Source organism: Vicugna pacos, chromosome 1 (genome assembly GCF_048564905.1).
Source record: "Vicugna pacos chromosome 1, VicPac4, whole genome shotgun sequence".
In the NCBI taxonomy this organism is placed as follows: Eukaryota; Metazoa; Chordata; class Mammalia; order Artiodactyla; family Camelidae; genus Vicugna; species Vicugna pacos.
This window is the reverse complement of record NC_132987.1, coordinates 52,661,798-52,689,448: the sequence shown is the minus strand read 5'-3', so window position 1 is coordinate 52,689,448 and position 27,651 is coordinate 52,661,798. Positions and strand designations below refer to the sequence as shown.

The 27,651-nt window shown below is 44.9% G+C and overlaps 2 protein-coding genes across 9 annotated transcripts in view; one reads left to right on the top strand and one right to left on the bottom strand.

Moving 5' to 3' along the window:
- The first annotated feature begins 131 nt into the window (after positions 1 to 131).
- MAP6D1 (MAP6 domain containing 1) lies at positions 132 to 14,589 on the top strand. 6 transcript variants are annotated; one of them, XR_012072988.1, is made up of 5 exons: positions 132 to 581; positions 5,272 to 5,389; positions 5,945 to 6,069; positions 8,260 to 8,353; positions 13,792 to 14,589. XR_012072988.1 is itself a non-coding variant. In XM_072962024.1 (4 exons), the coding sequence occupies exons 1-3, from the start codon at positions 202 to 204 to the stop codon at positions 6,020 to 6,022; spliced, it is 576 nt and encodes a 191-aa protein (XP_072818125.1). In that variant the 5' UTR covers positions 132 to 201; the 3' UTR covers positions 6,023 to 6,069; positions 13,792 to 14,589. The 6 variants fall into 6 exon arrangements, 4 of the variants coding, with proteins under 4 accessions (XP_072818125.1, XP_072818121.1, XP_031538038.1 ...); XR_012072992.1 differs by lacking the exons at positions 8,260 to 8,353; positions 13,792 to 14,589 and adding an exon at positions 3,149 to 3,427 and having other exon boundaries at positions 5,945 to 5,955; XM_072962024.1 differs by lacking the exon at positions 8,260 to 8,353.
- YEATS2 (YEATS domain containing 2) overlaps positions 9,706 to 27,651 on the bottom strand; it is a 92,187-nt gene continuing 74,241 nt past the window's right edge. For all 3 annotated transcript variants that reach the window (XM_072961975.1, XM_072961992.1, XM_072961983.1), the window contains exons 22-31: positions 24,932 to 25,060; positions 24,331 to 24,429; positions 20,057 to 20,159; positions 19,110 to 19,183; positions 17,595 to 17,674; positions 16,676 to 16,877; positions 14,851 to 15,077; positions 13,889 to 13,963; positions 12,931 to 13,004; positions 9,706 to 11,487 (exon numbers count right to left, since the gene is read on the bottom strand). In XM_072961975.1, coding sequence (XP_072818076.1) covers positions 11,379 to 11,487; positions 12,931 to 13,004; positions 13,889 to 13,963; positions 14,851 to 15,077; positions 16,676 to 16,877; positions 17,595 to 17,674; positions 19,110 to 19,183; positions 20,057 to 20,159; positions 24,331 to 24,429; positions 24,932 to 25,060 — 1,172 coding nt within the window. In that variant the 3' untranslated portion in view covers positions 9,706 to 11,378. The remainder of the gene's footprint in view (positions 11,488 to 12,930; positions 13,005 to 13,888; positions 13,964 to 14,850; positions 15,078 to 16,675; positions 16,878 to 17,594; positions 17,675 to 19,109; positions 19,184 to 20,056; positions 20,160 to 24,330; positions 24,430 to 24,931; positions 25,061 to 27,651) is intronic.

Genomic DNA, 27,651 nt, shown 5'->3' with positions numbered 1-27,651 from the left:
CCCCTGGTGCCCCGCTCCAGCCATGCGCACGCGGCCCTGGCCTCGCGGGGCTGTCACCGAGCCCTCAGGCTCCTGGATGGCCAACCCCCCAGGCCAGGGGGCGGAGCTGTGGCAGCGCGGGGAGGGCCGCGGGGGCGGGACAGGGGCGGGGGCGGCGCGGCCCCGAGCGCGGGAGCCGAGAGCGGCGGGCGCCGGGCCGGCATGGCGTGGCCCTGCATCAGCCGCCTCTGCTGCCTGGCGCGGCGCTGGAACCAGCTGGACCGCTCCGACGTGGCTGTGCCGCTGACCCTGCACAACTACTCGGACCTCGAGAGTGAGGAGCCCGGCCCAGGTGGCGCCGCTTCGCGCAGGGGCCCGTCCCCCGCAGGCGCCCGGGACCCTGGCCGGGACGTGCCGCTCACTCAGTACCAGCGGGACTTCGGCGTGTGGACGGCGCCCCCCGGGCCCAGAGAAGCAACGCAGGGGCGCCGGCCAGGGGCGGGTGGCCGCAGGGTCAAGCCCCCCGCACCCCCGAGCCGGGGGGTCTACGTGCTCCCCATCGGCGACTCAGGCGCAGCTACAGCAGTGACCACATCGTACAGGTACAGGGCTGGGGGCAGGGGAGGGCATCCTACCCAGACCCTGTGGTCCGCGAGACAGCTCGGGAGCTAAGAGGTCCAGGGTGGGAGGGAGAGAGGAGGCTCCTGGAGCCCCCATCCCACACGACTTGGAGAGGTGCAGGCAGCTTCGGAGGTCATCCCTTTTGGTCCCTGGCACTGCAGGCGTCTCCTGTCTCTTTCGTTGTTCCCTGACCAGACTGGGAGTGAGCTAGCATCTCCTTGACAGGAAGTTCACTACCTCACTCAGCCCGCTCCCCTCTAGGATAATCATGTCAGAAAGGCTGCCTTAGACTGAGTTAAAATTTACTTCTCTTCCCCTTTACCTTCTACCAAGTGGACCTAGCCATAGGAGGGGTGAGCAGAGGCCAACTGCCCGAGCTCCCTCTGGCCAGTGCCCTTTGTAGGGACACTGGCAGTGAGGACCAAATGCAAGGCTTCTGAGTGGGTGGTCCCCTTAGGATCTTACTGAGTGAGGGTAACTGATGTGGCTTTCACTGAGAACAGGTCCATGGATCCTCCCCACCCACACACCCCTCCTGGGCTCTGCCCCTGAACAACTGAAGGCTTTCTCCCTTTCTCTTACTATAACAGTGATACATACTCACTGTAAAGAAAAAAAAAAACCCGGAAATTACAACATAGAAAATGAGTGTGCCCTTAATCCTACCCCAAACTGGTAGTTCTTTCTAATCCTTAATATGCATTTAAGTGCATATCCATTTATAATTCTTAGATGGTTAGATTCTTACTATACACGATTTTTTTCTCCCATGTATTGTGGATGTTACTAGATGTTCTTTTACAGCACCAATTTTAATGAACGTGCAGTATTTTCTTATTAATACACATTTATCCGTATATTGATATGTATGTCCAAATATTAACCTACTCATATCATTGACTATTTAAGGTATTTCTAACTTGGGGCTATTTACTGTTCCTTTGATCTAGTTATTTCACTTGCAGGAATTATCCCTACAGATATTCTTGGGGGTGGGAGCTAAGGAGTATAAGATGTGTCAACACTGTACAGCAGAAAATGGAAACAGTCTGACTGTCCTACTGATGTGGGGACTGGTTAATTATAGCTCTGCTGTAGGATGGGCTACTGGGAAGCCCAGAATGTACTGATTATAATAGAGGATCTTCCATAGGTACTTGTCAAAAAAGATGCAGAACAGTGTATCTGCTACTATGGGTGTTTTTAAAGGGGTTATTAATATATACATGTCTGCTCAAATAAGCATAGCATGACTCTGGATGGATGTGTGAGAAAATGGTAACCTTTAGGGAGTGGAAGAAGGGGAAGGAGTTACGGATGCTGCTAGGATGGAAGGAGACTGAGTGGCTTTTCGCTCTACTTTTTTGAATCAGTGCTTAAAAAATAACTTCTATGATAAGCATTTTTGTAGCTGAATCTTTGCTTATATCATAATTCCACAGGTAGGCATTTATACTAAAATTAAAGGGCCAAAAGGTATGAAATTTCCCCTTCAGTTTTATTACTTTTAAAGCCAACTGTATTGAGGTATAATTTCCATCCAGGAAAATTCATCCATTGTAAGTGTATATAGCTGGATGACTTTTATATACACCTGGGCATCACCACCATAATCAAGATATGTAGAACATCTCATCTCCCCAGAGACAGCCATGCAGGTTTTAAGAACTCAGTGGGGAGGGGCTGTTGCAGGCTGGGTCTTGTGTTCAGGGACACGTGTTCAAGCTGAGCTGCAGAAACACAGATGGGGATGTCAGGCGCAGGGCAGGCACTGAGCCGCAGCGCTGGGGCCCTAGCCAGGCAGTGGACAGTACTGACTGCTGCATGACGGGGTCCCTGAACCAGCTGGAAGGGCTGAATGGTGATGGGCCTGGAAGGCCAGAGGTCCTGGGTGTGCAGCGGCTTCAAATGGCTGATGATCCAGGTGCCAGGAGTGGACAAGGGGCAGAGCTTGCAGGGAGATAGCTTCAGCTCAGGGAAGGAAACACTTTCTAATAATTAGAATTGACTGCAGTGGGTGAGCCTCATGCAGTGCTAAGCTCCTGCTCACCTGGAGTGTCCAAGCAAAGGCTGGGTTTTTAAAAGCAGCCCCTCACCCTTGTTGAGCAGATGGTGGGTTTGAACATCCTGCTGAATCCTCCCAGCTCCAGTGATACTAAAGGTACTAGTTATTACTCTCTGCTTAGCACGCACCAGGCTTAGGACTTCCCAAGGATCATCTCCCCAAGACTTTACAACAACCCTCTGGAATCAGTTCAGTTCTTGCTGTTCCCATTCTATGGATGAGGAACTTGAGCAGCTGGGACAGGGTCATGCAAAGCAGAGTGGAACCCAAGTATGTCTTGCCTCAGAGACCAAGTTTGTGCCCCCAATAGGTTATCGCTCCCTAAGTTGCTGCCTCCTCTGAATCAGGTAGCTTCTTGACCTGTGTCCTGCAGTGGTGGAAAAGTACTAATAAGAGTTGCGACTCAATGGGGCTCTTAGTTCCTGATGTATAAACCTGGTGGGTCACTTGGCCCCTCTGACCCTTTCCTCATCTGTAAAGCAGATGGGTCACCTGGCAGAGACGCAGGACCACTGCTGAACTTGGCTCCCCCAGCACCACACCAGCTGACCTCTGGGACCCTCCACCCCCCAGCTCTACTACTGGCATGAGCAACTCCATCCCATCTGCCTTCCTGCAAGATGCACAATACCTAAGCAAACTGTTTGTTTAAGAAATTCACAAAGCAAAGACAATGAACAGATCCAGAGAACCCAAAAATAGCAGTACTTGTGGCTACTCCTCTCCACCCCAGCAGGTCCTCTCCAGACCCCTGGTCTCCAGGTGAGAACTGACTTGCCTCACTTGCTTGGCCAGATGGGCAGTGGATCCTGCCCACTGCCAGCCTGGGTCATTCCTCCTGACCGGCTCCTCCAGAGCCTCCCCTCCAGAATTCTGTGTGTGTGTGTGAGCACCCCTGGCCCAGGTTCCAGCTCCACTCACTTCTGGAAGAGCTCCTTCCTCAGTCATCTCTTTCCTTTCTGGATGGGTCAGATAAAGAACTAACAGGCAAAGTGCCAGACCTGACTCCCACTTTTCCAAGTGCCCAACTGGATGCCCAGAGAAGTTAAGGGATTTAATTGAGGCTGTGCTGGGCTGAGAACCCAGGCTTTGGGATCCTCAGTCTGGGCTCAGCGTCCAGCTGAGGCTCACACGAGGTGGATGATGGTGGAATCTGCTTGGTGAGGGGAGGCACAGTGGACCCAGCTAGTCCTGTACTTTTACTCTCTCCTCAGCCAGAGCCAATCCTCATCTGGGCGGTCACCAGGCCATGCCAATTCTATCTTCAGTGTCCCTTCTCCATTCTCACTGCAGGCCCTGCTCTCACCTGGGCTCCAGCAGCAGCCTCGCCCCAGGAGCAGCCACAGGCTGTGCTGGAGCCCCCAGCCCTGGTCGCTTCCTGCTCTGGGACCCCTGCAGCCACCCTGGGGCAGTAGGCTTGGGCTGCCAGGCCTAAGGCTCAGCTCAGTTTGGGAACAGAAGGGCAGGCCCAGGGGAGGACTGGCCTCCCCAGGAGAAACAGAGCAGCAGATGGCTTGGGCAGCTGGTCTTTGAAATCTTGCAGCTTCAGAAGCAAAAATTATCTGATAGGGCTCTGGCCCAGTTTGCCTCCTGGCACCCAAGTGCTGTCCACGGACAGACACAGCTGTTCTCTGCACACGTGGCCTGCCCAGTGGTGCCCAGCTGGGCTGCTGCCAAGGAGAAAAGGCAGCTTTGTTGACCTCAAGGGTGGATGGGATGAAATAGGCACAGACCCAGCCCACACGTGGGTGCTGCCTCTGGCCAGCCGGACACTTTTCCACAGAACAGCACCTTGGCCAGGGGCTCCTATGGGCACAGGAGGTCTCTGCCTTCCTGAACTCACTGTTTAGTAGGGGAGTTGACAGAATTAAAGTAGGCCTTCTTTGTTTAGAGTTATTAAGTCTTCATCAAAAGAGCACACAGAGGGCCATCTTGTAGATTTCTTGAGATGATCACTACAGTTTAGTCTTTTGCAGGAGTTAATAAGACAAATTATTAAAAAGTAAACATAACACTGAGCCCCATTTTTCCTCCTCGGTCGTCACCGGGTATGGAGGACTGTGCTGTGCACCATCCAGGCCGGCACCTCTGGATATAAGAGCCACCAGTGAAGTGGGCTGGAGGCAAGCGACCTTCACTGGTCTTGGCCCTCTAGGGCCCCTTGAAGTGGCCTGGAGACCACAGCCAGCACTGGAATGTGCTGTCTCTGAGGCCTAGCACATGCCAGGTGCTTGCAGTTAGGCACGAGTAAGATCTGGTTGCTGACAGCTGTCTACTCACTCACCGCTCAGCCTGTGCCTGTTGCTCCTCGGGAGGAAGTTTCCACTCCTACCTCCTGTGGGGTCGGGGTGAGGGACCTCACGGTGGGGCTCTTGGAAGCAAAGGGCGGCTCAGCTACAGACCCGTGTTACTGGGAACGGGGTCTGTCTGGGGAGTGCACTTCCTCTGCTACTTCTGCCCTTGTAAGGGGAGGAAGGAGGCTCTCAGCAGTGACCACTGGCCAGGCAGGAACAGTCCCAGAAGCACAGGGCAGGGACTGCGTCCCAAGGGGTCAGGGGAAGGGATGGCCAACCCTGTGCAAGGTTGTGACGTGTCCTCTGTTTCAGACAGGAATTCCAGGCCTGGACTGGAGTGAAGCCATCAAGATCCACAAAGGTGAAACCTGCCAGAGTCATCACAACCCATAGCTCCGGATGGGATGGCAGCCCTGGGGCCGGCTTCCAGGTCAGCCCGAAGCTGGTGCTGCAGGGCAAGGGGCTGGGCGCCTGGCTGCAGGGGTGTGAGGACAGAGGCCTCTCATCCAGGTTAGGCACTAGGAGTCAGATTCAGATGGTGTAGGATGGCATGGCAGGGACAGTGGTTGTCCCCTGGCTGTCCCTCACAAACAGAAAACCAAGGTGATTTGTCATTAGCCAGGTGTGTGTCCCCCTAGTGCTGGATGAACTGGGGAGCAAGATGTCTTTTCCCCTCCTAAACCCTAATCTTGCCCTTCACCACCGAGCACTAGTGATGGGCCTTCCAAATCCCTGGCATTTGTGTGAGAGAGGAGAGGAGATGGGAGGTGGGAGCCATTCAGCTTCCTGGTTCTACCCAAAGGCTCAGGGAGCAGAACAGAAGGTCCATGAGCCCTGATGTAATGCAGTGACTCTGCTCGCCGTGGATGCCCCCGCCTTGGACCCTTCAGGGCAGCAGTCCCAACTCTCGGAGCAAAAGGATGGGGGGGGGCGGTGGAAGTAGAGGAAAAGGCCCACTGATACATGGCCACATTTCATTTTTCAGGTCCCTGAGGTGAAGAAATTCGCCCCTAACCCCTCAGCCATCTTTCAGGCCTCAGCTCCCCGGATCCTCAACGTGTGACTGCCCACCGAGAGGAGATCAGAACCCACTTCTGTCCAGGGACTGGGGTGAGATCTCAGGACCAGACAGCTCCCTGCTGTCAGAGAAGTGGGAAGGGTTCTCCTTTCTCAGCCCAGGACCCCACTCCTAAGGTGCGGGCAGAACAGAGGCACAAAGGGACACGGCACCAACCCGCTCAACTCTGGGCCCCAACTCCCTCTTCCACCTCAAGACGTGTGTGGGAGGCTTCGGATCTTTTTTTAATTGCCTCCTTTGGCCACTCGTTTTTAAATCTGAGGAACTTGATCTACTCTACTATGAACCGGACTGGTCCCTGGGGGCTAAGGAATATGGCCATAACAGGTCCCTGAAAGATCCAGTAACGTCCTTGTGGTTTTCCCAGGCTTCATGATCATTTTATAACCTATGGTGACCCAAGGTAACGTCCTTGGATATTCCCGCAAACGGCCCCACACATTCAGGTTGTAGAAGAAATCTTAGGTTATCACCTGCATGTGACTCATGATGATGCTGAGTAACCAGGATGTTTCCCAAAGGAGCAGAATGTCAATCATAGGGTTTCAGTTTGAGAGATGTAAGTTCTTTATGGCCAAGATGACCCTTGTTTTAACAAAACATTTCTTGGGATCAGTGAAGTACTGAATGACATTTACCTTGAGGTGGGTTTCTGAGCCCCACATTGTATTACTAACTCCAGTTTTGTTCCCTTAACATGCTGATGACTAGAAGGGAACTACTGTACACACTGGCCAAGAACTGGGAGCTTTTTTGGGGAAAGGTGACAAGAGCCTGATTCCCTGAAAGACCTTAAAATGTCATCTCATTGCAGGGAGCTCACTACCTGTTGAGGCGGCAGCTCATTTTGTCTTTGGAAGGCCCTCTCCTGACTTTCTCAGCAAATTCCAGCCAGTGCAGCCACTGGGAACAAGCCTGGGCCCCTCTTTGCACAGAAGCCCTCGAAACATTTGAAGGACTCTCTGTCCTTTTTGGAGATGAGAGGCACAAGCTTAGGACAGTTTTTGCTAAGGAAACTCCAAGGACTCCCCTTTGGGTCTTTATCTCCCTCCAGCCCACACGGGGCTTAGGCTGGTGAGCATTTACTTAAGCCACAAGAGGTGGCATTTGGGTTTTAGAACCAGCTCAGGCTGTGAGGGGGCTGTCCCCTCAGAGGTGCTAGCTCCTAGCTCCGGCAGGCACAGCCCTTCCCCTCATTCCAGCAAAGGAAATGGTCTGAGAGAATCATTTTAAAGGGAAAAGCAAAACCATATGGTTACACAAAGGGTTCTATTATTTCAGACAATGGGTTTGCATGTTAGATGTTTCTAAGAGAAAAGAGGCGGCCTGCTGGGCATTCCGTGAGAAGCAAACAGATTAACTGTACAATCTCAGTTTTTACTAAAATGCAAATATGTACTGTTTAAATTTGTTATTTCTTTAAATTAATTACAAACTGAGTGCCTTCTCATGTCTTCCTTTGTCCTCCTCTTGGGAACAGGACTGTAATGTGTCATGGCTACTGCTATTTCCCTTGGAGGCTCACAGATCTGAGAACTCTCACTCTGGCTGCAGTTGCACTGCGGTCCTGTGTAGATTTCACGGAACCCCCCCAACTCCCCTCTTTCACACTTACCTGTACCCTGTCGGGCCCTGGGGTGCCTACGGTGAAATGGCTGTCCTTGAAGCTAGTCTTGGGCTCAAATCTTGGCTTCTCCACTCACTAGCTGGCAGAAGTTTAAGCTTCTGTTTCTGTATCTGCAAAGGGAGGGTAATACCCCCCAACCTGCTAAGAGAATTTGTGGTTTATGTGCAGGGTGCTGACTACAGTAAATGGCCAACAAAGCACAGCTGCTGTAATTCTTTCCTGCCCAAGCACCCCTTCCCTTGGGAGCCGGCTTTGTGCTCATCTACAGCTTTGGGCCCTCTCAGTAGCCCCTGCCTGTGTCATACCACACAGCCAGAGGTGCCCTTCCCTCCTCAAAGCTGCCCGGAGGCCCACTCATTCGTTTACCACTCAGACCAGACCACTCAGCTCTGCTGCACCTCAGATGAGATGAGCAGGCTGCCCTGGCCTGGCAGTGTGGCCCTGCAGCGGCGGTGGCAGCACCCACTGCCCATGACAGGCTTGACCTCCTGGAAGGTATACTGCGTGCCCAAGAACCTTTTTGGAACGCACCAGAATGGACAGCTTTTCACAAACACCCCAACCGCCTTCCTTACTAGACTTCATTAATTAATAGATCTGGATTCTGAAGAAGAAACCTTCCCACTCACTCCAGGTCTTAATAAGGCCTTATCATGGTGTTACTGGAGTGGCCTAAAGAAGCAACTGAGGTAAGTAAAAGCCCCAACCACGTGGTTACAACTTATCGAAGTCATACACAACACACACACAAAGACAGAAATGCACTGCAATGTTAATAGTGATTACCTTTGAGCCTGGGGAATTATTAGTAATTTAAAATTTTTTTACACCTTACAGTTTTTGCTAAAGTTTCTATATAATAAGCATTTTTGTATTAACTCTAAAGTTTTTAAAAATGCAGCTTAATCTGTTAGCTAATTTCAGTCAAAAGAAAGAGTTTAATATAATTATTATAATTATTCTATAACCAAAGTTAGCACTGCCAGTGGCTGCCTCGGTCACAAGGCCCAGGCAGAGGGAAGCCCCTGGGTCCTTTCCTCCGTGGTCAGTCAGACTGAGGTCCTGCCTCTCTCTGTTCTGTGGTGACTCAAACCCAGAAAAAAAAAATTACAAATATTAATACTTTCATACCTGTAGTTAACTCCAGGATTTTAGGCCAAATGCTAAAAAGCAGTTTTGAGAGAACCCTGGCCCTGCAGCCCACGCTGGGCAAGCGGGGGACCTTACCCTCTGAGCAGGGTCATCTCCACTGGCCCCATGCACACAGGCTCCTTCAGTCAGTAAGAGGGATTCCCCAGTTAAGTTACTGCCTGTGACACTATCCTTAACTGTCCATCCTGTGGCTCTTGTCAAAACCGTGGCTGACACAAGTAACATTCAGGAAGGGGACCTAAACAATGCCCTTCTTCTCCTTCCTCCAGACCATTCAACTCTCTAAAGGTTGCCACTAAAACAAGTCTGGTCCCAAGAAAGCTACATACTTGGATTGTATCACAGGGCTTCCTCCCCGCAGAACTTCTTACCTTTGAAGAACCAAAGCTTTCAAAGCCTTTAGTTCTTAGCAAGGGTGGATGTAAAAAGTGGTCATTTCTGAAATGTTTCTGCACCATCTGTAATTTTTTAGCCATTGTGATAGCAGATGGTCACAGCAGGACTGTATCACAGGAGTAACTTCTTTCAGACCTTAGCACAGACCCATTTTATCTTGTCAGACAAACTAGTGTGTTCTTGGTTAGACAGAAGGAGATGCTCCTCTGTCCTGGCTTCGAGGAGGCTCTGAGCTCAGTTAGTTTTCCTTTGCCCCAAGCTGTCAGAAATCACTATGGCCAGGGCCAATATGTATCTTCCAATTTTTTTTTTCAGATTTTCATGTAACTGTAACCCTTTATCTTATGTGGCTGCAAGTTCTTTTTGGAAAGAAGTGGAAGCATTCACTTAAATACACAAACAGCTATACCTTTGCCCCCTCTCAGCTCTTTCTGACCTAATGTAAGAAAAACCCTGCCAAAGTTTAGTGCTCCAAACTCAAGAAAACCCATCATAAATACTGAAAGATTTATTGTAGATATTTTTGTTACAGTTATATTACATGTTATGATACAAATACATTTGAAACATTAACATATGGGACTGTTAAATCATTTACTATTTATTTTGCAAAAAGATAATTTCTTGAGGCTTTCATACCTGTAATAAATGAAGCTGTTGTTGTTTGGATCAAATCTTCTACCCTGTAGATCTGAGTCACCATCCATGCTGAATGAATCTATACACTTACCCATTAACCTTGTTTGGAGAATATCTGACCCTTTACTACTAGACTATTTTCTTCCTAATCCAGGGCATGCCCTATGCCTTACTGAAGAGATTTCCTTCTGCACCTGCAATCCTCAGATGCTGAATAAAAAGGGCAGGTCTCTTGTAGTTGCTTCCTTGCCTTTTCCTGACTCAGATATCAAGAGGACTCATGAAGACATGAATTATGTTGCTTGGATAAGTTTGACTCTGACTCACAGGCTTGAAATTTTCTTGGAGCAGATTCCTAACAGAATAAATACCTCCACACAGATGATGTCAGGAAGGTTGGGGTAGAGGATCCTTAATGAAACAACATCACGCAGGGCACTGCTACCCTTCCTTCTATCCACTTCTCCTTCTCACCAAGAGGGGCTCTGCTTATGACACAATCTGTTCTCACCGCTTCCGAGCACTCACATCCCTTCTCTTGGCTTTGGTAGTCATTTCTCTACCTTTAAGGCACTCACAAGTGTTTGTCCGAAACACTTTTCTTCTTGGGAAAAACTTGAAGAGAAGAACAGGACACCAAGTCCACTGACAGAACAAACTGTCCCAGGGGCTCCCCACCAGCCACTCACCACAGAGTCAGCAGCAGGAGCTCCTGCAGACCACACAACCGGTGTGGAACCAGCTCTCTGCCCGGCACACACTAAAAGCTAGCTTGAGTCTGCCAAGTGCCTGGGATTTGAGGGTGTTGTCTGTTACTAACTAATATTAAGAGCTTCTTGGTTGTAGTCAAATCTGACTTGCGCTGGGATCTGTCCATCCCTTGACAATGCTCTGAGCCTGAATGTAGTAATGCTCCTATGCTCCATGAAAAAAGAATTGTTCACTTTGCAATTCCCCACAGGCTTTTGTGTCTTCCACGCAGCATCACTGTTTCCTGAGCCAACTCACGTGTGCTGAGTGCAGACCCTCCCAACCATGGCCACTGCCAAGTGCTGAAGTCCAACCCTGCTCTAGGTGTTACCAGGGTAACTGCTGGGGTGCCTGTAACCTCAGCCCACAGAATGGGTAAAATCTCTAGCCTGCCAGACTCATTTACTGCCTCCTAGAGGGAGACTTGGGCCCAAGGTGCCCCTTGGAAGACAGCCAGAGGAGAGAAAGGCTTATAAATAAGGCCTGATCCCACTCACACTCTGATGGAGCCTGTGCGGAGAGTGAACAACTGCAAGCTGACAGAGCACGCATCCACTCACGGCTTCACTCCAGAATCAGGAAACAAACTTCTGTCCTAAAGGGATTCGATCTGGGACCAAACACTCTGGTGTCATTAGGTGGAGACAATGTTTTCGTAGCCATGAGATTCTGAGGCACACAGAAAATGACCTCCTCCCCCGAACAGAAAAGTCATCACAGTTCATGGTTTCGGATACAGCTTTGAGCCCTGCTCTCCCAGGGGCATCTTCATTCCGGTCACTGATCTTCATTCAGTATCCCCATGTGTTTATTTGTGAGGAAGTCCAGAAAAGGAATGTTGCAAATGGCCTGGTGAATATTACTCACGGTAATTTCTTTGGGAATCCTGGTCCAAAAAACAAAGATGTTAGGACTAAATCACTCAAGTATCTGAACAATTTAATTAACTTATCAAATGGACCATCCTGTGCACAGGTCGTATAGAAGGGGATAATGATGAGTGCAAGGCGTGGTTCAGGGCCAGTCTCGGGGTGGGGAGCGGCCAGGTGCATATTCTCCCTCTCCAGCTCTCTCTCCTTTCCCATTAATTCCTTTGACTCTGGTGAAGACGTGGCCTACCCTCTTCACAGTCAGCCCTATTTAGGGTCAACTCTGACTTCCCACTCACAGGTATGAGATGGATTTTGAGAAGTCGGCTGAATGATTATGAAAAAAAAAAAGGCTCTAAGGATTGAGAAAAGAGGAAGTAAAGTTGGACAGCACAGCAGAATGGTGTTGCTATAATTCAGTCTTAGCCAACTGAATACTGAGTCAAAGCACCAGAGAGCTCAGGGACCACATTTCCTGTCTCTTGGAAAGACGGGAGATGGAGTTCTGCCAGGGCAAGTGTGATGTTAAATGTTCTTATCAAAAGCACTCAAGTCACTGTGTGTCTCCATGGTCGGGACCATGGAGGCGAGCAGGTGCCAAAGAGGAACTCAGCCCACTCCTGGGTTTCAAGCAGGATGATAAGCAGCATTACTGGAACTCCTTTGTTCCCCTCTTTTTGTAAAGACCTCTCTTAACTGCCTGATGTGTTACATTCCTGTGAAGTCTGACATAATATTCCTTTCATTAAGGTCTCTTCAGGTCCCCGGGTATTTTGTTACAATTTTATACATTTATGACAGCCTGTAAGCACAATGGAATAAAATAAGCTTGTTTCCTTTGAAAGGAATGCCAGGATGCAGAACAAAGGCCTGCCTATCATTCTTTTAGGGCCCAGGAAAAGAATAAAATTCAGTGTCCCAGTCAATGACAGAGAGGCTGCAAAGAGCAGTGGTGAGCCTGCAGGCTTTAGAGCAGTGAGACCCAAGTTTAAATCTATATTCTATCATGAAACTGCTGGGAAAGCCAGGCAAGATTACCTTTCAAAGCCTGGCTTCCCATTTCTCAAAAGGGAGTAAGAATTCTGCGATGAAAAACAAATCAGGTAATATATGTGATGCCTGGCCCCGAGCCTGACACGAAATGGACACTGCTATTATCTTCAGTTACAAAGAGCTGGTATTTATTCAACCCTGTAACATATCAGAGTCCTACTGAATTGTGTCTGTGCAGTAGAGACAGGGAAGACACAGACCTATGGGAAAGCTGAATGCTCACAACCAAAAGATTCTCTCAGAACGACCAAGCAGACCCCTGAGTCTATCTGGCTCTGAGACTGTCCCAAATACTGACACCTCCATGTCCTACTACCTTGATTTACATATGAAACATCTTGATGGGCAACTGAATTGTTAGGAAATATCTGTTGGTCTGATACTGCCAACTACAGAGATAATGGTACCTGTTGTGAGATGCTGCCTGGTATCCAACTGCCAAAGCCTGTCTGAGGATGTCACTGACCAGCTGCTCCGTAGCCTACAAGAGAGGATGCTGTTACTCCTAAAACGGTCATCTGCCTGCTGGCAAGAAGGGATGCAGCCAACCCCAGCCCATCCCCTAAACTTTAGAAACAACTATATCTAACAATCAAAAGTCCTTAAAAGACACAACACTGTAAAATGATTATAAATCCATAAAAAATGTTAAAAAAAAAAGTCCTTAAAAGAAAATTAAAGGTCCCAATAACCACAAATAACAGCCCATGACAGAGGCCGTGATTCTGAGAAATCAGGAACGGGGCTAATCTTCATTAATCAGACTCTATTTTAAGGAGAACAAGGGAGGGTTATCTGTGAGGCATCTCTGCTCCTGGAGGGGATTGGCCAGCTAAGGAACCTGGTCTTGTCATCCTCTCACCAAGGGAGATGAGACACCTGTGGTTGTTTCTCTGTTGTTGTGACATGTGACAAAAGCCCAAGGCTTTGTCACCTCCTAATGCACTAAGAACACTGACTCGCACCTCCGGCTACTTAAAAAGCACTTGAAATGTCATTAAAAAATATCGTTAGGTGACATTAGCACAGAAAATCTTGCAGATGCTTTGACACTCAGAGGAACATATAATTTAGTTCATTTAAAAATCAGGATATTCAATGTAGTTCCCTGTGCTATACAGTAGAACTTTGTTTATTTTATATATAGTTTGTTTGTAGCAATAATTAAAAAAAATCAGAAGAAAAAAAGAAAAAACTTTAAGCCTCAATAAGATGAGAAATCTTACAACCTGTCATCTCTGTTCCCTTTGTCCTTGTCCCTTACTCAGAGCAGCCTGGGATCCAGACCGTCCTGCCCGGCTGGCCCCTCAGCGCTCCAGCCCCTGATGGCAGCTCACGGCCCTTCTGCTGCCAGCAGGCACCCACCTTTAAAATCATGTCCTCTACCACCGATGCATACACGTCCTTGTGAAGCGCCACAGGCTGCAGGGTGATCCCGATCTGGAAGAGCAGAAGGAAGTCACTTACTCCTATTTCCACATAAAAACAAGCACACGTCTCTGATACCCAAGGAGATGTCCGGTTGGAAGAATAAATCTACGAACATTCTAGACAAAATTCATGAAGAAGTAACATAATATTCTTCTTTGTAGAAGATAACAAGTGGAAGAATCTGCTATCCCATTTCTCCATGTTTCCAAGTGATGGTTAAAAATGGCCGTTACAACCCCGTTCTTACCCCCAAATCTCCTTCATGTGAGAACACAGGATCTGCCATGAATTCTAACAGTGGGATGGACACACTGGAAAGCCTAGAATCAGACTCTGAGGCCCAATTTGCAAAAGGTGATGAAGACACACTTGGAAACTGCCCCATTTTTCATCTCCTGTACGTGAAAGCAAACACTGTCTTTCACCAGGCAGCTGCACAGGAGGCAGACGCTGATGTGGGGCTGCGCTCCATCAGAGGCGGGTGGACAGTCCTCTCCTGTACTGTAAGAGCAGTGCGTGCCAGGTCTACGCCCAGGCAGGGAACTTGGGAGCCATAATGACGTCAGGGAAAGCTTATTGTGATGTGCATCATGAGGGTAAGGCGCTTCTACCAAGGAAAGTGAGAAAAAAGGAGAATAAAGGCAAAAAACTGTGTATATCTATAGCTTCCTTTGCTTCAATTCCATGTTCAACAAGCAACCTCTACACATGTAGTTAATTTTCTTGCCCAAGGGCTCTGACATGGGAAGGCAGGTGCCCAGAGAACAGAGCCAGGGTTTACCGGCAGAAGGAAACCACACACCTACTTCACCAGAAGTCTGGTGTCACTTCCTCAAGCTGAACATCCGCGCACCAGGCGCCTGGTTAGGGAGCCGGCAGCACAGGCCTTACCCTACCTTCTGCGTGATGTCACCAATAAACTCAGAGCCCGGCGTTGGTGGCAGGTAGAATTTCATTTCTTCCTGTTTCTCTTCCTGTTCTTTTTTGATGTTTATCTTTAATGGCTCTGAGAGGCTGAGGATGTCCACCTCCTCCTCATTCTCTGGCTCTCTTTTCTGAAACTGCTGCAGGTCCTCCAGTTTCCGGCAGAGGTTGTCAGCAGAGGAGAATGATGATGGGCACTCTAAATGAGAGGTAATCAGTCTTATGACAGTGGTAGTGACAACAGAAAAGGATTTTCCACCTCCAAGAGACCAAGAGCCTGAGACCCAGAGAAGTGCTAAGTATCAAGGGAACTGACCTTCTTTCCAGTTCCAAAATTCTACGGATCTATATGAGAACTTGTAATTCATAAATGAGGTAGACAAGCACAGAGACAGGCATGTTGTGTTAAGACAAGTGTGATGTTAAGTGCAATCTAAGTCAAAACAGCACATAATTCTGACTCATGCCACCAAAAACGAGGCCATCCTCTCACCCTTCAAATATTAATGACTACACTGATTTTTTTCAAATTTTAAATCTGGAAAATTTAGAAATGCAGTGAAGAAATTAAAAATCACCCTTATTTTCACTGTTCAGAGACAAGTACTATTAACATTTTAGCGTACATCATGCATCCAGTCTCTAATAAGTTGACTTATACAAAGCCCAACAAAGAGTATTAGAACTTTAAAGCCAGCAGAGGCTCTGGGAATCTTTTTATGAATAAGTAAGTGAGGTCCATACCAGGTACAAGATGGGCTTAAGGGCCCTGGCAGGATGGTGGTAGTCATCCAGCTCCTGGCTGCTTCTGTTTTAATTTCACAGGGCACTCACAGATTAATCACTCACGTTAACAGAAAGCCTAGCATATGTAAAGTACTGGGCATTACATGTGCTACCGGTGAAGCATGGAAGTAACAGACATGGTCGCTGCTCTCCAAAGAACTTAGTTATATAAATCTGACAAACCCTCAAGGTTCTGCTATGAAGTGCCCCTGGAGATCAGGGAAAAGAGAGGCCACCCTGCATCAGGGATCTCAGGAAAGCTTCATGGAGAAAATGGGACCCGAGCCAGCCTTAAAGGAACCTCCCTGTGCTCCAGGCTCCCTCGGATTGGAAGGTGGAGATTCTGTTTTCCCACAGAACAGAGGTTGAAAAGAGAAAACAACCCTTCTTATTCTTTAAGGTGAAACTCAGATATTCTCCCAGTATCTCTTCTATGCCTGGCTCCCCACCCAGTTGTTTGTGTCTTTTATCATAAAACAATTCATTTTATCTGCAGCATTATTAGTTGTTTACACCTGTGCCTCCAAAACTGGGCAGTACACTTCCTAGCTAGGTTTTGGAGATAAAGTAACAGATCAGACATTGTCCCCGTCTTCAAGGAGACTGGACAGACTTGTCTATGAGGGGTGAGTATAAGGTCACAAAGGAAGGAGAAGTCACCTCTACTTGGAGGAAAGGATGTGGATTAGGGGCGTCTTCAAAGAAGAAATGATGCTGAGGAGGGGGTCCTGAATGGACAGTGTGTCTGCTGGATGCATGGGCTGGAACATTCCTGGCCGGGGCATGACACCTGGGACATATCGGCATAAACAGTTCTGCAGAGACTGTCCTGGGGGGCAGGCAGGACCCATGACCAGAGGTGAGCAAAGGCTCCTGTTCTCTAGGCTGAAGGGAAGAGCACTGAAAACTGCTGGGTGAAGACGCCCAAGAACCATGGGGGCTGAGAGATGCGCATTCCATGGAAACACCTCTCGGCCGCTGGTGCTGCTCAGTGGGTCCCACCGGGCTCACCTGGCTCACTGTCAATCTGTGTCAGCACATCCTCTATAGAGTCCCCGTCGCTCCTCAGGCTCTCAGGGTCAGGTGGGGTGTAGCCGTGGCAACGACACCAGTGAGCAATGTGCTTGGTTTTAAGGGGAGTCAGGTGGTGAAATCTTGGATTCTTCTCCAGTATTTCTTGTAATACTTTTCGCATTGTCATTGCTCTTTGCCACTTAAAAAAAAAATTGGGGGTGTGTGGGGAGAAACCATAATCAAATTCTTCAACTTAGCAGCATGTTCAAAAGAATCACCCAACTGTAAATTACATGCTAACTTGTTAGAATCATTTTTTTCTACGGGGAAAAAAAAATCTCATGGGGTTACTCTTTTTTTTCCCCCCCAAGTAAAAGAACTTCTACCTAATGCTTATAAATTTGTAACACCGAAATTCTTGGGTTTGGCCTATAAGGTTTTTCACCTGGTCTCAACCTGTGACCTCCCACCTTCCCTCCACCTTCCCTTCCTCCCTAGCCTTCCCCAAACCCATCACGCTGACTTTCTCAAAGCTTTCTAAGTACACCTTTGTACAAGCTATTTCCTCTTATAACCCCACTGTCTGGCATAGTAGCTACCACAATGTAAGTACTTGATAATTATTTGATTTAATTTTAATATATTATCATCTAAAAAAATTTTTAGAAATTTTTACCATTGCAGGAAAAGAAAGTAGACCTTTCAAAGGCTAGCTACAGGTCTTTGAAGAATAAGATTTTTAACTAAGGAGAAAGTTCTACCATTAAATATTTAACAAAATATGCTGCACATTTTATCACTGTTCCATACGACATGCTTCCATAGGAAGCAGGCAGAATGCACATGTTTTTTGGTTATCCTCTCCCACGTGCTCTCAGTGGTGGCCTACAGGTCAAAGAAGCAGACGTGGCATTACCTCAGCAGCTCTCCTTTTCCCAATGTTCCAGCCATAATACTGCTCCACAGATTTTGCAGAAAAACAGCTGGCATCTTCACCTAAAATGAACACATTCAGCAAACTCTGAATGAAGTTATTATGATTTAAATGAAATCTTCTTTGCTAGAGGCATGTCCAAAAGTTTCTTTAGACTTCTTTACTGGGTATGTTCCTTACTGGGCAAGTTCAGATGCAATGTAACATACAAGGGCTTCTCCTTAAAAGAGAAGGCATCTCATTCATGTACAGTCAAAACAGAACCCGTCCTTGGGAAATCAGCTCCCCTGGTAAAGAAAGTTTCATGACAGTAGGTCATCTATTAGAACGAGTGGAGATGGCACTCCACTGGGAGCCTGAGACCTGCGATCTAGCCCTGGCTGTGTCATTAACTAAGTAGCCTTGGAAAACCTACATAATCTCTCCCAGCTTCAGTTTTCCCATCTGCAAAATGAGACCACTGAGACAGATGGTTCCTGAACTGCCTTTCAGCTCTAACATTCTGTATTTCTATCTGAATTCTTAAAAAAAAAAGAAAAGATTAAAAATCTTTTTCTGCTCAGCTAGAAATATCACTGTTTACTTTGAACTCACTGTTTACCTCAAAATGACCCCCTGAACTTCAAGAAAAAAACAAATAATTTCTTTGCTATCACAGCTGGAAAAAAATAAGCAGGGTATTCTGTACATGGCCTATCATTTTCATAGTGAATGTGAAAGGATAATCTGGTTCATCCTTTCCCTCTAAATGCTCACAGTGTTCTTGCTCAAGAGCAGACACCTAAGTATCCACAGGCAATCGGTAATGCCCCCGGTGAGGGCTGTTAATTCTGTCAGAGCAACTGGGGCTGAGAAGTAAACTGTTCAGTCCTGCTAACACCGGGCAGTGACAGAGCAGACTTCAGTGCTGGAGATCTTAATAATCATGCATTTCTACACAGTGAGTGACAGTGAGTGTTGACAAGACTAACAACTCCAGAATCAAATAAAACTGGGTTTGTGTCCTGCCTCATGACCCAGCTAGTGATCTTGAGCAAGTTACTCAACTCTGCTTATCCCCAGTTTTCTCATCTGCAAAATGGAGATGACACCATGTATCCCATGAGAGACTGTGATTAAATAAGACAGCAAGTGTAATAAGCCTAAAGAGTCTGGCACACTGCAGGCAAGTGCTAATTTCTTTCCTTATTAGTGAACATTAAAAAGGAATGCTACTTTAATTATATACATAATAGATCGATTTATATATGATTTATATGCAATAATAAGTGTAAAAAATTCCTTCTGCAGATCACAGTGAAAATAAAATACTAACCAGCTGACCAAGATATCATGAATTCTAAAACTGTGCAAATGAGCTACAGCTGTAGCTAAAACCACCTAAGATTAACTACCATCTAAGTATTAATTACAGTTCCAAGTAATTCAAGTTGACTCAATATCCCAAGTAGTTCACAGCTTTAAAAAAATGCATTTATACATTCCATATTGTCTTACTTTTTGCAGTGATTAGTGGGATCTTCTTTACTACTGCTGTTAAGAGTTGCTGGATAGTCTCCAAATGGTCTATCCTGAGAAGAATAAATAAAATTCAGGTAGTGAATACACATAGCAGTTTCTAACTGTGTGTGTGTGTATATGAATTTATGTATATATTTCCCCTTTCCAAGGGAATTAAAACAATTATGTTGGCATGTGCTTCCTTCCATACATAGCCTTCTTTATAAATGAAGAGTATTTAATGCTTAAAAAGTCAAGACTAAATAAACAAATGAGACCCCAAGAATGACATATTATGCAAATCAGATACTTGATCTATAATTTAAAGTTAAATAGCCATATAATCTTTTGGCAGTGAGATTGCCACTAGAGCAGAGAAGTCTATTATAAAATGCCTATCTCAGGGTTATTACAGTTCATCTGGTCACCTATCACGTGAATGTGGCTAAGTTTCCACTGTTCCTAGCAGTCTGAGACACTTCAAAATAGGCAGTCAGAGGTGGGTTCCCAATTTGGAAATTAGAAAATCTCAGGGAGTATTTTTAGAAGCAGCACTGAATGTGTGGCCTATGAAAAGGCAGCTATTTAAGATCAGGCAGGTGGTGGATAACTCAGGCACAACATGTTTACACACCTGAATAATTACATCATGAGGAATTTCATGCCCAAAGACTCAGCAAAGACAGTAAGTGTTGCAAGCTCAAACGAAGGGAGATCTACAATTCCACCTGAGGCTTCTGAGGTGACCAACGTGTTAAATGAAGACTCCTGAGCCGTGCAGCACATGGTAGTACTTGTTCACCGCACAGAACAGAAGGTTTCCACCCATTAGAGGGCTTAACTCTGTACATACAACTCTACATATAGGCAGCTGTCACAGGTATGGTTTCTTTTCATAAAAACACTGAAAGCACAACTCCCTTAGAAAGGACTGAAATAATTACTTAATGACATAGTTTCCCAGCTCGGAACTTTCTTCTGTTTTCACTGCTGTCTGACCATCCTGAGAGAGGCAGCCTGGCCCAGGTGTTTCCGGTTCAGTCTTCACTATGAGGGAAGAGCGACAATGAGAGAGCTGTTAGGGCGCAATGATGCAAGGACACGTGCAGGCAGAAACAAAAGCTCTTCCATTGGAACTCAGTGAGGAAACTGCCGCGGCAGCTGCTGCAGGGACCCGGCCAGGGCGCTGCGATGGCGCCTACCATCACAGGATCAACGGACAAGGGCAGAACTGTCAGCCTGGGTCTCATGACAAGGCGGTGCAACAAAATGGCTTTTTAGGTATTTCTTAAAGGGCTAACGAACCACACTGCCATGTGAGATCACACACACACACACACACTTGAACAATGCCACATTAAAACACAACGAAGGCCTCTTCTAAGTTCTAATATCCATTTGGATATCAGCTCTCCAGCTAAGTTTATCAACTTTCAGTGTTATCTTAGCGTTCTGAGACACAAGGCAGAAAGCAAAAATCAGACCTGTTGTGCTTGGAAAAATCCGAGCTAATCACATGAGGCTTTTAACATCACCGAATCTATGGATGGAAGATCACAGTGTCTCAGAAGCATGTGTCTTCCCTTACTTCCACAGTCCTCCTTGACCAAATACTTTGACACACACTCACTGCTTCTGCATCAGCTTCCCTGCTTCAGTCTCTTCCCTTACAACCCATTTAGCACATGAACTCCAGAAAAACTTCCTAAAGGACCTTTTTAGTGTTATTTTCCTACTCAACGTCCTTCAGTAGTTTCCTATAAACATTGGCCTACAAATGAGATCTACTGGTACATCTTCCCCTTTATTGTTGCTTAAAACACATCAATATTAAGGGTACAGGTCAATAAGCTTTACCTATGTATACACCCATGTACTCACCACTCCATTCAAGATACTGAGCATTTCCAGTCTTCAACCAGACTCCCTTACACTTCTGGCAGTTCCTCCTTGCCCAAGATAACCACCTTTTGTCCACTTTAAAATTCATAAAACTGTAATTATACTGTGCATACTCTTTTGTGTCAGCATCTTTTTAGCCATTAAAAATAACAGTGTAATGGATTCTCAGGGTGGACACATGCATGCGTTTCCTAGAAGTTCATTTGCTGGAACACAGGGCAGATGCATGTTTAACTTTGTTAGAAATCGCCAAACTGATTTCCAAAGTGATTATATCAATCTGTAGTCCCAGGAGCAGTGTATGGGAGCTCCAGGTGCCCCACAACCTTGCCAATACTTGGTACTGCTGATTCTTTTATTTTTGGTGATAGAACAGCATCTTACTATGGTTTTAACTGGCATTTCTCGATGACTAATGAGGCTGAACAACTTTTCATATTCTTATGAGATATTTCAACATCCATATCTGTGACGTACCTGTTTACATTTCTTGCTATTAAAAAAATATTTGTGTCAGTCCTTTTCATATTGTTTAGAAGGTCTGTGTATACTCTGGACAGGACTCCCTTGTTAGATATATCTGTTGCAAATATCCTCCAGATGTGGCTTGACTCTCACTCTTAATTTTGTTCCTCTGATAAAGTGATGTTCCCAGTGTTAATAAAGTCCAATTTATCAATCTTTTCTTCTATGACCAGTTTTCTTGTGTGTTCTGCTTACAAAATATCTTTTCCCAAGGTCAGAAAGATATTCTCATACTCTCTTCTAGAAGCTTTATTGTTTTACCTTCCATATTTAAGTCTATCATCCAACTCAAATTAATTTTTGTTTACGGAGTAAGGTAGGGGCCAAGGTTCATTGGATGTATCCAATTATCCAGCACTACTTAGTGAAAACATCCTTTCTCTGCTGAATTTGTCATGAATCAGGTGACCATATATGTGCGAGTCTATTTCTGGGCTTTTCTATTATTCTGTCTATTCTTGAACCAATACTACACTAGCTCAATTACAGTAGCTTTATAGTGTGTGTGTGTGTGTGTGTGTGTGTGTGTGTGTGTGTATTTGGCTTTTTCTTCTTCAAGACTGTCTTAGCTACTCTAGGCGTCTGCATTTCACATACATACTTTAGATTTAGCTTGTTAGTTTCTACACACACAAAGTTAACACTGCAGGGATTCTGAATGGGACCATATTGAATCTACGTCATTTCTGGGGAGAGAATTAATAACATATCAAGTCTTTCAGCGAATTAATATAATTTATTATTTTTATAATAAATTACTTTTAATTGATTATATTTATAATGGTATTTCCTTCCACTTATTTAGGACTTAAAAAATTTCTCTCAGAAATATTTAGTAGATTGTTAGCAGTTAATTTCTATATAGAAATTATAATGGTTTTTGATTGCACACTGACTTGTATTGCACACTGACTGGTATTGCGTGACCTTGCCAATTTCACCACTAGCAATACATCTTCCCCTAGCTCGCAGTGATCCCAAGACTTCAAGAAACAGAAGGAAGTCCTCAGAAAAAGTTTAGATACTCCAGTTCTACAGATGCAAGTATACTCACTTTAATCTGGCACTCAAACAATTACAGAATCATATAATCAGCATTTCCAGGTGGGGACAGCTCATTGAAGAAATGAGAACATATGCTCTCAAACACATACATCATAGCCCCAAACTGGAAACAACCCTAATGTTCACCAACAGGAGGAAAGATAAACAAATTATGGTGTATCCATCCATCCCTACAATATGGAATACTACTCAGCAACAACATGGCTGAATCCTGAAACATGAAGTCAGTGAATGAAATCAGACACAAAAAGAATGCACGTGCTTCCATTCACATAAAGTTGAAAAATAGATACAACTAATCTAGTTTAATAGAAATCAGACCAGTGGTAGTCTATGGGGACTGGGAGTTGACTGGAAGGGGGCACGAGGTGATGGGAATTTCTATAGCTTGAATGGGGTGTTGGTTACTTGGGTTTATGCATTTGTCAAAACTCATCAAATGGTACGCTTAGTATCTATGCATTTCACGATACAAAATTTTACTTCAGTTAAAATCAAAACAGAGATGCTCTACCCAAGTCCAAAATTAACGGAATCAGAATCTGTATGAGGAAGGCCTATAAGAATACACCTACCACTGAGGAGAAATGCTGGCCCAGATTAATACCAATTCTTTCATCAGCTATCTTTAAATGAGGGACTGGCAAACTCTCCTATAAAGAACTAATCAGTAAATAGTTTAGGCTTTGAGGGTCATATGGTCTCAGCTGGAACTAAACTCAGGCTGCAATGCACCCATCGACAATACGTAAATGAGTGGGCATGGCCATGTGCCAACAAAACCTTATTTTAAAAATGGGCAGCGTGACTGCAGTCAGCCAACCCCTGCTTTACATGGCCATGCTGTAAGTTCCAAATGCACCTCTTCTCAAGACAATTATGAGAGATCCTGGAAAGCCTGAAAAGCAGTATTTCAAATTCTGACTGCACTGCTTTCTAGCTTTCTAGACTTGGGATGTATAGACTCAGTATCTCCAAACTTCAGTTGCTTCATTTGCAAAATGGGCATAATAGCTATCCCAAAGTACTATGGTAATTAGTGATATATGTATAAAGAAGCTAGCATGGCGCCTGGGACATTTTAGGCTCTTACACATGGTGGCTATCGGTGTTGTAGATGTTACAGGTGTCTGAATGTGTTGTTCTAACCCACTGCACTATCTCCATCTACTCAATAGTCAGAAATGTCCTCACTGCCAGCTACCAATGGCCAGCCCCACCTACAGCTGCCTTAGCACAACTATACTCCCCAGATGAGTCCCTTTGAGTCTACTCACCCAAACAAATCCTCTGAGTTTTTGCGTCTGCTGTTCCCTTAATCTGGCAAGCCCCCTGACCTCTCCACAGCTAAAAATGCTTCACTCTTAAAGTCCAGGTTATAATCTGTGTCCCATACAAAGTTCCAAACCTTTCCATACTGCCACCTTCCCTGACCAGACATCCTAGATTGAAATATTTGAGCATTCATCTTCCAGATCACTTAACCTTCACTTATCAATCATTACTTGTTGTCTACTGCAACTCTCTTCAACCTGATTATAAGTTACTGGAGGGCAGAAATGATGCTTTATACATCTCTGTATTTCTCTCAATGTCAAGTCTACATATAAACACTCAACATATTTTTGAAGTGACTGATTCACAGATGCTGAAATTCAAGGGACTCGGATTACAGTAATATTTTGCATAAACCTTCTGGGCAAATACACTGTGAGAACCTACGTACCTTTTGTAACAGTTGCTGGAGCAGAGCTGGGGACAACTGTAGTTGGGGCAGCTACAGGCAGAATGGCAGGTGATTTGCTGGTAGAAAATGACTGAACCACTAACAGGCAAAATAAGAGGGGAGGATATAAGAAATACAGAAATTATTTTAATGAAAATGATCTAACTCCTAGATCACAGCCCCACTGTAGTCTACTAGCACAAAAACAATTTCAGTGCAATAGAAATGGCAAGGTCCTTTTAAAAATACTGTGATTGACAAGGTGGGCTCTTTACTAATAGTACCAGAGTAACTGAGCTGTTACCTTCAACCATGGAAATGGGGGCTTGTCACTAAACTAAGAAAATAAAAACCCAATTAACCTGTATTCTCATAAATGCTTAAAATGTGCCCCTCTACTCAACTTTAGAAATGGGCAGCTATTTAGAAGCCAATGGATCATTTGGGTTTTACTTTCTGTCCTCGAGTTGGTGCCAGGGAGCACAGTGACAGCTCAAGGGCAGCTGCACAAGGGAGAGACAGCCATCAACTGATGGACTACGCACTTCCCCACAAGGCAGACCAGAGACAACCACACCCCAGGGAGAGGTGAAGCACTCACCTTTATTCACAGGCATCAGTATAGTCTGCACACCTCCAGATGTGTTTACACTGAGAGGTTTGAGCTGGCTGGGGATCGTCAGGACAGCCTGCTGGGGATTGGATTGACTGGAGTGAATCTTTAACAATCCTAAAATAAGTTGGAAGATAAGGCCAAGCTGAAGATCAGATGCTTCCTTAAAGTTCCGGTCCTCTCTAGCATTTATATTTTCTCACAGGAGGACATTCTTAGGACAGGTATCTTTTCAATAAAGAAAGAGCTGGAAGCATGAGGCAATGGATGCAGATTTCTCAATGAAACTATAATATGACACTAATGATTTAGTTTTACCCTGCAAACATAAAGTCATACAAAAATTTTTGGAATAGCAAAAATAACAGAAAAGAGAAAAGTCACTCACAGTCTTACTGCAGAGACAACCAGTATCAATATTTTGAGGTAGTTCTTTTCCATGTCTATTTACTGTGACAATTTATTTGCTTTGTATATAGATGCAATACGTACAAACTGGATGTAAAATTTTGTACTTTGATTTGGATAATTGTCATTTTCCTACTTAAAAACCTTCTCTGGCTCTGGACTGCCTAGAGAATGTTTCCAAAAATAGTCAAAGGATTCAGAGTCCATTTTAATCTGGTCCTAATTTATCCACATCTCCGCCACACCATCCCTATGCATCTAATACTTCAGTCTGTCCACTCACCATGCCTTATAATCTCTACCTCTGTGCAGCCCTTATTTTTCAAACATCAGATATTCTCCACCTTTTTTTCTAAAAAAGGGTCATCCTCTCCCACTTTCCCTTAAAGGTAATTTCCATACTCCCATTTCCATTACAAAAGTATTCTAGGCATTCAGAGAGCCAGTAAGAAAATGACAGAGAGAAACGACAACACAAACACGTTATAATATTCAAGTACTTAAAAACAGCATCAGAGGCTAAAGATACTTTAAGGCACTGGAATGTAGTTGGTTTGAGCTAAGGAAAGAAATAATCTTAAATACTTTCAAGAACAAAGCCTTAAACAAGAAAGTCTTTCTTTGTAATAGATGAGTTAGATCAGTCAAGTAGTAATTACTGAGATGTGCCCTCAGAGATCACAACAATGACCTGGTTTCCTCATATTTTAAAAATTCTTATTTTTATCAGTTGAAAAGTAAAAAAAGTGCTAGAAGGCATAAAACTAAAAATAGCCATCCTTTGCTCCAACTCCCTGTCCTCATCTACTTTCCCAGTAGCATCCATTTTTAATCCTTTTGGTCTTTTCTTACTTATCTCAGCATTTTTTAAAAGAATGTGTATACTGTAGGCCTTCATTCATTTTGATGTAACTTTTTTTTTTAACTGAAGTATAGTCAGTTACAATGTGTCAATCTCTGTGTATAGCACAATGTCCCAGTCATGCATATAAATAATACGTATATTCGTTTTCATATTCTTTTTTATCAGCGGCCACTATGAGATACTGACTATAATTCCCTGTGCTATACAGAAGAAATGTTTTTTATCTATTTTTTTTTGTATATAGTGGTTAACATTTGCAAATTTCAAACTCCCAAATTTATTCCTTCCCACCCCTTCCCTCCAATAACGATAAGATTGTTTACTATATCTGGGAGTCTGTTTCTGTTTTGTAGATTAGTTCATAGTGTCCTCTTTATTCTTTTTTTTTTTTTTAGATTCCATATATGAGTGATATCATATGGTATCTTTCTTTCTCTTTCTGGCTTACTTCACTTAGAATGACAATATCCAGGTCCATCCTGATGTAACACTTTGATGTTACACACTGACTTATTAGGGTAGATAAGCATTTTAAGTAAGACATTTATATCCTCTCTTCCCTCTCTTCCAATACTGTTCTCTATTAATCCAGAGACCATCATGATACTATGATTTCATTTCATTTTCTGGAGTTAATAATTTCCTCCTTTTTCATTTGCTTAGTTCTCTTTCAACATCTTACTAAGTCTTCCCAAATCCTTCAAAAACTATATAAACCACCCCTTAATACAGTTCCCCACACAGTTGAACCTCCTAAATAATTTACAGTTCCATTTTTTTATAAGAGTTATCCTCCCTGGGGTTCTCTGATCTGCTCAACTTTGGACTGCTGCTTCCTAGACCGGCTGCAAAGCTGTCCGAGGAGCGTCTTTCACCATCACCCTGGGAATCCCTTTGCCTTCCTTCTATGGTGATCCTATTTTTGTCCTCTTTCTTGGTCTATACCTCCTGACTCCGGTGAAACATATATTTTAGTTATGTCTTGAGACAGGATCATAGAAAGTACATTTGAAAAGTTGCCTATTAGAAAATATTCCTACCCTCACACTCAGTAAAGATTCTATAGAATTCTAGACTGAAAGGAATTTTTCCCTAGAATTTTGAAAAACAGTATTCCAGATTCCAGCATTGCTACTGAGAAGGCCAATGATAATGTAACTTCTAAACTTTTCTGCTTATTTTTCTCTCTGACAGCTTTTAAGCTCTCCTCTTTGTCACTGGTGTTCTGATTTCACAAACAAATTGAGCATCCATGTGAGCCATCTTTCACTCACTGTGCTGGACACTGTGCCTTTTGAACCTGGAAGTTCATGCCCTTCAATTCGGGGATAAACTGTTTTGTTTCTTCGATCATTTCCTTCGCACTATTTTCTGCTTTTTTTTCCCTGGAACTCCTTTCAGTCTGATGTTGCCAGGGCCCCCTAATATATCATCA